Below are 10,833 nucleotides of genomic sequence, written 5' to 3'. Positions count from 1 at the left end.
AGGTGACAACAGAAGCAGGGGTCAGAGCTGCCCTCCCCTCGGGTCAGGACTAAGCAGACTCTCCCAGAGGCCACAAACCATGGGCCACCTGCCTGTCCCTCGGCAATGTCATCCCCAGGGAAAGGGAAGCTTATGCTGCAGGTAGAAAACTCTGACAATGGTGAAAACAGCAGAAAACGCTCAAGAAAACTGCCCAAAGAGAAAACGTGTAAAAATTTAGTATTTCGTACAACTTTTTTAAAAGATGTGAAATAATACCAGCATAAAAAACATTACATGGCAAATAATACAGTGTTTGTATAAAACTCAGTTTAAAAACATAATTTTATCATTTAAAATGATTCAGACAATACATTTTGCTGACAGTAAATCCTAACGTCACAGACGGTGACAATCCCCCGTGTGCCGCAGAGAGAAACGGGCCCCGGGTACACCGGGTGCGCACGTTCACGGTCAGGACTCCCGTGGGGCTGCTACACGGTTGGTACTGGCAGCAGCCTGACTGGGTAGGAGCACCGCAAACGGCTAGGGGCACAGCGACCCCCCACCCCGCCCCGGCCAAGTCCACGGTGCCGAGCTCCGGGACAGGAGCCTGACCCCGAACAGCGGCAGGACACAGCGGCAGGACGGCCCCTGCCGCTCCTTCACTGGTAGATGACCTTCACGCAAAACGTCTCCTCGTTTTTGTCTTCGTGGTCATTGATGTAAATCAGAATCTCCTCCTCCCCGGCCTTCTGACGGGACGCAAACCGCAGGCCGATGGTGTAGGTCTCGCCTCCCCCGACCTGGGAAGAAGCATCGCCGTCCTAGCGCCCACCCTGCCGACCCCCCTCTCTCTCTCTTCCAGCCGCTTCCACCACGCAGGCAAACACACATCCCCCAGGCTCGCAGGCCCCGGAACATACACTCATGCTCTGAACCAAGTTTCCCAGCGTTACTGTCAAAGCCCTCACGGCTGCTCCTCCCAAAGCCCCGGGGAGACGCGTCACTACACCCTCCAGCGAGGGACAGACCCGGGTCCGCCCACCGCTGCTCACTTTCCCTGAAAGAGTCACAGGAGATAAAGGCCTAACTCGCCAGGCAGTCTGGATAAAACTGTTGCAAAACTGCAGGGAAGGCCGCCCCCAGGGCTGCCCCGCCGGGGCCTGGGTGCTGGGTCAGAGGCCCGGGCAGAGTTCAGCAGAGGGTGCCCCTGGGGGCCGCAAGCGCCTCACTCGGGCCACAGGCCGTTCTCCCCCAGGACTTGCTGACGCCCCCAAGGCAGGGTCCCGGCCCCCCGCCCTGTGCAGCCGCACCTGGAAGGCGTTCTCCTTGAACTGCAGCAGGCGGGGGTGGTCGCTGTGCAGGCGGTAGGCCCTCGGGGAGGGGTAGGGGTTGGTGTAGGTGATGCGCTTGTTGGCACCCTTCCCGCCCCCGGCAGGCAGTGTGATCTCAAAGGCCTGTGGGGGGGGCAGGAGTTGGCCCCGGGCTCCTTCTCCAGCCACCTCTTCCCAAGCCCGCCCTGTGCTCCTGGGCCCCAGACGCTGAATAAATACGGCAGACAAGCCCCCCGAGTTCCCGGTCGAGGGGCTCACGGTACAGGAGGAAACACCCACCCCCCAGGCCCCCAGCCAGAGGGGCCGGGAGGAGGAAACGCCGGCCTGGATCTGGGCAGGCCAGGTCGCAGGACACACCACCCAAACCGCGTGGCCCACGCGCGCCTCACGTCAGACCTTGGAGATGAGGGGTGGGCGGCAGGAGAGGCACACGAGCCACGAGGCCACCAGCTGGTGGGCATCCACGTCGACCAGGTTGAGGTGCACGAAGCGGCTGCCCGCCCTGCGGGGCCTCACGCCCACGTGCAGGTCCTGCACCCCGTGAGGGGTCAGCACGAAGACGCCTTTGGGGTCCGTCTTCAGGAACAACAGAGGAGAAGCAGGTCGGGAGGCCGCCCCTCGAGTCATGCAGACGAGGGGTTTCCTGGGCACGCAGCCCAGGGGCTGAGAGGGTCCCAGGGGAACCCCTGCGCCGGGCGGGAGGTCCCCTGGCCTCCGTGGGATCAGAGGTAAGAAGGCCCGATCTGAGGCCAGACCGGACCTCACCACCAGCACCCACGCCTGCGGGTCACAGTCTGTGTCCCCATCTGTGCGGGGCGAGTCCCCTCCTACACAGCGCGACCCCCTCAGTGTCAGAGCGGCCTCAGGAGAGACAGGGCTTAGCCAGCCCCAGCTCTGAACCCCGGCCTGCTGGCAGGGCGTCCGCGTCACCCTCGTTATCCAGACGTACGGTTGCAGCTGCACTGATTCCAGAGTAACTGTTAACATTTACCTCCCAACAATTCTACAAATTCTCCTTCAGGGCTTACGTGTCTCTCATCCCACGACGGCACATCTCATAAAGGGGATCTGAATGAAGACTCTATCAAAGTCTTCAGGACCGACCACCAGGCCGCAGCCCAGCTCCCACCCCCTCCCCGGGGTGGGCAAGGGTGGGGAGGGGCCAGGGGACACCCGCGAAACCCAACAGCCAACCCCACGCACCCCCGCCGAAGGCCATACCGTCAGCTCCTGGGGGTGGGAGCTGAAAGCCTTCACTTTCCTAACTGTCTGCATCCCCCGAAGGACAAGGGCCAGGCGGGTCCGCTGGCCTGTGACGCAGGAGACGTCCACGCGCTGCAGGGAGTGGAGGTGGACCTGCCAGGTCTGGACGGGCGTCGCCAGCCAGCGGTCCCTGTGCGGGCAGAAGCCACTCACGGTGGGGCGAGGGCAGTACACCAACCGTGGGGGAGGAGCCCCGAGGAGGCTGAAAAGGCGGCCAGGAGGGCGGGCTGGGGTCCAGCCGCCGTCACCCCTTCAGCCACCTTCCCTCCGAGGTGGAAGCTCTCAGGCGGGGCTGCGGCCTCTGCGTGACTTTGACCCTGAACAGATACTCTGGAGGCATGGCAAAGTGGGCTTCTGCAGATGTGCACCTAGGCCAGCTTAATCCCAAACCAGGCCTGGAGCAATGTCCATGGGCAGCACAGCATGGATGAGAACGTGGGCTTGGAGGTCACGTGGGCCTGAGCCTGGGGCCCGCATTAGCTGCCTGGTGCCCAAGGACACTGACCCTTGGTTGTAAATGAGGCTCAGCATCACCTGCCCACGGGCCGTCAGGACAACAGTCTGTGGCCACCACACAGCAGGTGCAGGCCTGGTGCTGCCCCTCAGCTGGGTGGGCACTCAGCAGAGGAGACCCCCGCCCGTTCCCAGGCGGGCTGCACCAAACCCTCCAGCCTGCACCGGTTTTACAGGGTCTCGAGGGCTGGGAGATACAACTTAGAGGAAAAGGTAAAGGGACTGGGGTCATTTCACCCAGTCCTCGGGCATCAAAGGAAATGATGCCACCTTCCACCTCCCCTTGGGGGGCCTGGGCAGGACCGCCGTCTGCATTCCCTCGGACTCGGGGAGGGGACCCCAGGGACAAGGGCTGCCTGGGCCGTCCTGGCACTGTGCTGGGGCAGAAGCAGCCTCGAGTTTCTCTCCCGGCTGGGCTCCCGATGTGTCCCTTAGGCTGTGGTGCCGCTCTGAGCAGAGGCGCCCTTTCAAGAGCCCGGCCAGTCTGAGAACCTCACTTCATGTGGCCAGAGGCCTGATGGCCCCCACCGCCGTCACAAGTTTAGAGGCAGCCAGGGCTGGCCCACTTCCAGGGCCACCAGCAGTCCCCAGCCTGCCTCCTCACCGCCTTCTCCCCGCTCCAGACCACCAGGGCCCACGTACTCACGCGTAAATGGTGACAAAGAAGTCTTTGATCTCCGGGCTGGGACCACTGGCCACCTTCAGGAACACATCTCGTGGCTCCCCGGGGCCCTGCCAGACGGGGGGGGGGCACATCACGGCCACACTACTGCCTGTCTGCTCTGACCCCAGGCCCCCAAGTCCGCAGGAAGCAAACGCAGGTGTGAACCAGGCCCCCTCCCCCAACACGTTTTTCATTTTCTGTACTCGTCAGAATTCACTGTTTTTGTCACTACAAAAGAGAAAAATCATTAACTTCTTGATTTCATATTGAGTTTAATGATTATATTCTGCAGGAGATTTTACCCAGTTTCCTAACCAATCATACAATGATTATGGCCGTTATCCTTACACAAAGGCAATTAATAAGTGCCTTAATCACCACTCACTTTCTTCAGTTTGCCTCATGACTTTTTTTTAAATTTACATTCAGATAATCAAGGCAGTGATCTGCTATAGCAGAAAACATGAAAACTCATTCATTAGGTTCTCATGAGGACGTCAAAGTAGCCCTTCAGCATCTTAGAAAGAAACCACTTAAGCAAAAACCTCAAATGAAGAGGCTGCAGACCAGGGGTGCAGGTGGTGGGCGGGACCTGGCGGGGAAGGATTTTCCCGGGAGGGCGCTACAGAACTCACCACGTTCTGGGTCTCGCAAATGACATTCGGGTCACTACAGCGCACGTAGACCGGGGGGTCCTCACCGGGCATCCCCACGGGAGCACCTGGAGTGGAATATATCACACAACAAATGTCTTTTCCCGAAAGCCTGGGCCATCACAGGGGTTCAATGAAACCTGCCCGCGGGATGGACACTGCCGCCTGCGTGGACACTGGCCCTTCCGTTCCGAGCCGCCTCCCCGGGGACTCACCCCAAGAGACTAACCAAAAGGAAGCGGGGGTGCCATGGAGCCAGTGCCAGATGTAAAAGGCTCGGATCTGTTCTAAAGGCACCAGCTGGAAATGAATCTGCAGGTGGAGGGGAGCCCGGAGAGCTCTCCAGGCCCAGGACTGAGGGCAGAGCAGAGCCTGACACCCGAGGCCGGGCAACCTTCCCAGGGCTGTGGATTTCAGAATGGAATCCACCTGCCAAGGGCGCCTGTCATCTCAGAGGAGGTGAGAAGGTCACCATGTCAAACGATCAAACGACTGAGGCAAGTGGCAGAATTTACAGCTGTGCCCTGTGTTGTTACAGAGCATCGCAGGATGACGTAAGGACACCACGTGTCGCCCTTGGGGAGAAGCCTTTTCCACCTGTTGAACCTGCCAAATGCCAGCCGTGGGGACAGCGGGACCTGCCTGGAAGCGTGTGCCAGGGCAGCAGGCGGATGGCCTTCTTCAGGAAGGTGAGCTCCGGGTGGTAGAAGCGGAAGACCTGGTCCACCACGTGGGGCTGCAGCTCCACGGTCAGGCAGAGCACGGCGAGAGGCGTGCCGTTGCCTGAGCGGAACAGAACCTGCCGGGAGAGCAGGTGGCACGGCATCAGGACCCGCAAGAGGGCTTGTGGGCAGCTGCGTGCACGGCGCCTCCCTGGACGGACAGGGATGGGGGCCCCATGGGGTCCGCTCACACCCACGAAGTGGGAAGGACAGGCGTGGTCAGATGCACGGGGTCTGCAGCCACAGGTGCCCACCCGCGAGGACGGGCCCAGCACAGGGTCCACATGCTCAGACCACGCACAGATGCCACTCCTGCCACTTCCCGGAGGGGAGGGACGTGCCAAGAAGACCAGCGAGAAAGGTCCGCAGCCCCGACTCCCCCGCTGACACACCCGCTGCCTGCAGGCTGGGAAGTCGTTCTGCAAGGATCTGGACACTAACCTCACCAGTTCCTCGTGGGTGGGAGCGGAGCACGTCCCCCAGATGGTAAAAGGGGGCTGTGCCTAAACCCAAAGGGCCAGAAATACAAACTTCCTTTAAAAAAAAAGTGACTTACTAAAAAAATTTGTCTAATACAGGTCCTAATGGGGAACACGGTGGAGCCGGTGTCTTTATTCCAGGACTCGGCCAGCCCCGTGAGCTCTCGGGGCCCAGGACAGAGGGCGGCACATGGCCAACCCCAAGGCGGAGCAACCTTCCCACATAGGTCGGCGCCAAGCTCGGGCCCCCAGACAAACCTTCCACGTGGGAAAGGACGCTCTTCCACTTTGGTGAGTTTTATTATGAAATCTTTTAGATGTGTAACTGGACAAATTACAACTGGGCAGCCACCCACGAGGCCACATGGGCTTGGAACAGGCATGCGGTGCACGCTGCTCACTCTCTGCGCCCTCAGCACCCTGCCCGTCCGCCCCAGAGAGCCCCTCCTGAACTCGTGATCACCGTCCCCTGTTTTTCTTCACCATTCTCCCCTCTTTGGGTCTTTAAGCGACCCACAGTGTTGGTTCTGCCTTCTTGGAGCATCACCTGAAAGCCACTGCCCTGCACGTCTCTTCCCACATCTGCTGGGAGGCGAGCCCCACCACTGCACCCTCATCCCCGGCAGCTGTGCCCTGACACTCCTGCCGGAATTTCACCGCTACGCTGGGACTTCAACTCCACAATGACCGACCATTTATTTAGCGGTCGTGCACATAGACACACACAGACACACACACAGACATACACTCCTGAGCTCTCTCTGCTCAGAAGCACCGGAAGCAAGGGCACCCCAGGCGTAATGAGCACGCTGAGCACCCAGACTTTAGTTTCTAAACACCACTCGCCACTAAAAGAAGCCTTAGATAAACGGCTGATTCCAGAAATGGAGCAGGAAAATGTAAGCTGACTCTGGAACGTCTTGTGTGCCAGGCACGAAGGAAGTGCTCCAAGAATGACAGGGACATGTCAAAAGGACAGAGGCGCCAGCTTGAAGCCGAAGCCACCAGTGGACCAGGGACAATGTGAGCAGCAAAACAAAGAAAGACAGGAACAAATTACAACCCACTGAATGAAACAGGAATTCACGGTCCATAATGGTGACAAACAAATTTCAGGAACGAACGGATGAAGGCCAAGTGCTGCCTCACTTAGAACATGAAAGGAATGATGAAATCTGAAAGTCACCAATGGGCAACCATCCTGCAAGAATCGTCAGTGAAGAAAGTTTAAAAAGAATGTCTCTGTGTGTAACTGGGTCACTTTGCTGTACAGCAGAGACTGGCACAACACTGTAAATCAGCTATACTTCAGTTTAAGAAAAAAAAGAAGCATCAGCGGATATTAAAACTAGCAGCAGAAGTTGACTGGGGAGCAGGATATTTACAGAGCCTGAATATCTCCCGACAAAATACTTACCCATTACTTTCTAATTATCAACTATAAAATACTTCTTAATTAATTTTACATTGAAGGAGCCTGGCAGACACCATCTTAACCAAATAAGAGAGTTAAATTAACATCACTGGTAATAGAGCAAATCAACATTGTGACCCTTCCAGTAAGAGGTTCTGAGAAGAACACAGCAAAACGTCTGTGCTTTTCCTGCCCTGAATGCACGGCCTGAAACCACTGATGAGCAAACACCAGACACACCCAGACTAAGCGGCAGGTAGCAGAAATGACCTGTGCACGTCAAAAGTACTGAGGCCGGGACCACCAGACGCACCGTGGGACCCTGGGTGGGTGAGGGATCCAGTGTCGGGATATTTGGTAAAGTGCAAGCGGGGTCTGTGATGAGATTGTACCAGTACCAATTTCCTGATTTCCCCGGTTCTACTGTGGTTATGGAACAGAGTGTCCTTATTTTCAGGACATAGGAGCTCTAAGTTTCATGGAACAATGGGGCAGTTTGTCCATAGCTTATTCTCAAATTGTTCAGAAAAAAATAAGGATAAATATAGACACAGAATGATAAGGCAAATGTAAAATGTCAACGACTGGGAAATCTGGGTAAATAATTCATGAGAACTCTTTGCACTATTCTTATAACTTTTGTCTAAGTTTGAGAACATTTCAAAATAAAGAGTCGTTTAACAAAAAAAGGCACAGGCGCTGACTTGAAAGGTATGGCCGTGGCCAGAGAGAGGACAGTTTTACAGCCCAGTGCTTGCCACACAGCAAATATAAAACCACGAGTTCATAATAAGACCCCCAAAAAACTGACCACCTTTGGATGTTCCCAGGGCACAACTCATTAGTTTTACCATTGATAAATAAAGGGAAAGAACCCAACATTTATCCTGAACTTCCGGTATTAAGTATCAGTATATCCAGGGTAACCAAATGGCTGATGGGGGAAAGCTCCTGTTTATAGAAGAGTCACAGCAAGTAAGTACAAGAACAGTGAGAGGATTTCACTGTTTTCCACCTGGTGGGATAACGGATGTGGGCAGTGGATCCTTAGCGGACACGTCGGCCACCATGAACAGCCACCCGCCGTGGCCTCTGCATGTGAAGCCGTGGTTGGCCCACAGAGGCTGGCCCATACCCAGCGTCTCCACAGACAGAGCATCGAGGACAGTGGGCCCCAACTCCCACAAACCGACCGTGATAAGATGAGTGACCAGCATGGACTGGACATCGGGCCATCCTGAGGATTTATTACTAATTTGGGGGCAGTGATGTCACGTAGCCGGGTTTTTTTTTTTTTTTTTTTTTAAGTCCTCATCTGTTAGAGATACACGCTGAATAAGATGTCTGGGATTTGTTTTAAAACTCCAAACTCATGTAAGGAAAAGCGTATTAGCCTCTCTGATTTAACTTATAGCCCTAAATAAAGAGCCGACATATCCCTTAGACAAAGGCAAAGCTGCAGCTCCACATTTAAATAAAACACAGCAAATCTCCCCCGAGGATGGGGCTGTGGACACAGGGCTGCCAGGCCCTCAGTCTGCGACTGCATCGAAATCTGTCCTGGGGGGTGCGGGCGGAGGATAAAAGTGTTTCTGTTTTTACTTTCAACCTCCTATAAAAGGCATCCGTCTACCAAACAAACAAACAACAAGAAAACTTCAGAAATTCCTACAAAACGACAGTGTGCAACCTCCCCTAAGGATATCCCATCAGCAGGCAGGGGGTTGAAAAGTGTGCCCTGCAAACAAGCCGCCCCTGAGGTGGCAATGGGACTGAGTCCTATTTACCAGAAGTAACAAACAGCAGAACCCATGACGCGCTTCACCTGGTCCTCTCACAAGACCCCTGGTCGGCACTGCAAGACCTCGGAACATCAGATGGGTGGTCTGGCCCCCTACCTTGGCGTGTTTCGTGGGCATCGTGCTGGACTTACAAGGTGACCCAGCGTCCATGTCCTTCTCGAGTCTCAGCTCAGCAGAGGCCTGCGAGAAACCAGGGAGCCCCCGGGTCATGAGACGGAGGCCCAGGGTGACAGGCACTTCTTCCTACCAGTGGGGCCTCTACCTGTAGGAATGGCAGCCGCCCTGGGCCCAGGGCTCCGGGGTGTCGTTTACACTCAGAGTGGACCCCAGGCGGCTGCTGTTATTAACCGGCCCACAGCCCCAAAGAGGAAGCGGAGGCCGTGTGAGCTGTGGGGTGGGGCGGGTCAGGTCCCGTAACCCAGCTCCACCTGAAGCCAGAGGTCTGGCACCTTCATCACGGTCCTGATGACCTCTTGCCCCAAAAGTGCATCCAAAGAGCCTGCACTGAAAGCTGTGAGCCTCTCACGCCCATCTCAGTGACCACTGCCCTACAGAGCTGACCTCACAAGGACAGGAAGAAACGTGCACGCCGCGTCCGCCCTACCAGAGCACGCGCTCGCTCACACCCTGACGTGAAACCCCAGAGTCTCTGCGGTTCACGTTGGGGAGCAAACGCTACGTGAGAAGTGGGCAAACAGCAGTAACTGGGGAGTTTAGGAAATACTGGGTCTTCTGAGGTTTAAGAAAGGCTCTTTTACCAATTTAGCAAAGAGAATGAAGAGGAGGTGGTCCAGCCTTTCCTGAGCCCAGGTGAACCACGGGGCCGCTGGGCACAGCGTAGGTGCCAGGACGTGTGGAGGGGCAGGTGGGGCAGGGGACGGCCGAAGGCTAACCCTCCCACCGCACGGGAGGAGGCCCCCCATCTCCCATGTTACTTGGCAAATGGGCTTCCCCGGTGCCCAGCCAGCCCCCTCGGCACGGGAAGAATGGCCCTCCCCACCTGCGCCGAGGCCCGCGGACCCGCAGAGAAGGTCTGGAACTTGAAGGGGATGTGGACCGTTTCCCGGGGGCGCAGGAAGAGCTGGGGGACCGGGCTGCCCCGCGGGTGGAACATGTCCTCTTCCAGGGGCGTGTGCAGGCCGACCAGGTCTTTGAAGTACCGCCACTCCCGACCGTCCAGGATGAGGCTGGAGGGACGGGAGACGGCGCTGGGCACAGCGTCCTTCCCGGTCGGCCCCAGGACCCGCGAGGGCGAGACCAGCTTGGCTTTCGGGCGGGGCTGGGGGCCCGAGGGGGCGCCCCACCCTCCCACCTGAGCTCAGCGCTGTCGATCGCGATGGTCACAGTGTGCTGCGTGTTGTCGGGGTTCCTGAGAGCGAATTCAAAGAACTCAGCGGCGCCCAGCGTGGCACGGATAGTGTGCCGTGTGGTGACGGCCATGCTCAGCGCGCTGGCGATGCTCTCGGCCTTGGTGCGCTCCCGGTAGGCGGCGATGAGCTGCAGGTCCCGAGCGTGCCGGGCACGGATGCTCTGCTGGGCCTGTGGACACAGGGGCCAAAGCGGGGCCACAGTCCCGGGGCGCCCTGCTGCTTGGGGGCTGTTCTCTGGCCTCTTCCCCACCCGCCCCAAACACCACATCTCCTTGGAATCACCATCCCACCACCACCGACATGGGGTCAGTTGGGACTGGCCACCTACAGCTCTGGGGGACAGGGAATGGGGCTGCCCGTCTGCAGCACCCCGGCTTCCCTCTGCCCACAGATGATGTACCCATGGAAGGCGGGCTCTGCCCGCATGCCCCCAAGACTCCAACCACCCACCTGGGCACAGTGGGAATTAAGAGCAGAAGCTACCAATAAAAGAGGAAAGAATGGTCCCCAAACTAAGCCGGGTGACCGGCTCACCGGCCAGGCCTCTGGCGTGACAGCGGGAGTCCTGTCTGCGAGCAGAGTCCCCAGGAGGGGCTGTGGCCAGGCCTGACTGACCGCAAGCTGGGCCAGGGTCCAG

General features: G+C 57.6%; 1 protein-coding gene across 5 annotated transcripts in view; it reads right to left on the bottom strand.

The window, feature by feature from the left end:
• Positions 1–306: 306 nt before the first annotated feature.
• Positions 307–10,833, bottom strand: part of NPHP4 (nephrocystin 4) — a 136,157-nt gene continuing 125,630 nt past the window's right edge. For 2 of the 5 annotated variants that reach the window (XM_081223484.1, XM_081223485.1), the window contains exons 22-31: positions 10,139–10,365; positions 9,827–10,013; positions 8,923–9,006; positions 5,052–5,208; positions 4,392–4,477; positions 3,739–3,824; positions 2,538–2,709; positions 1,713–1,892; positions 1,296–1,439; positions 307–785 (exon numbers count right to left, since the gene is read on the bottom strand). In XM_081223484.1, the coding sequence (XP_081079610.1) occupies positions 645–785; positions 1,296–1,439; positions 1,713–1,892; positions 2,538–2,709; positions 3,739–3,824; positions 4,392–4,477; positions 5,052–5,208; positions 8,923–9,006; positions 9,827–10,013; positions 10,139–10,365 (1,464 nt within the window). In that variant the 3' untranslated portion in view covers positions 307–644. Of the gene's footprint in view, positions 786–1,295; positions 1,440–1,712; positions 1,893–2,537; positions 2,710–3,734; positions 3,825–4,387; positions 4,478–5,051; positions 5,209–8,922; positions 9,007–9,826; positions 10,014–10,138; positions 10,366–10,833 lie in introns of those variants that run through there. The other 3 variants (XM_081223486.1, XM_081223487.1, XM_081223488.1) reach the window with 3 other exon arrangements.

The sequence above is a fragment of the Mesoplodon bidens genome (genome assembly GCF_964165515.1).
Source record: "Mesoplodon bidens genome assembly, chromosome: 2".
Lineage (NCBI taxonomy): Eukaryota > Metazoa > Chordata > Mammalia > Artiodactyla > Ziphiidae > Mesoplodon > Mesoplodon bidens.
The sequence above is the reverse complement of the archived record's forward strand: the minus strand, read 5'-3'. Positions and strand labels throughout refer to the sequence as shown.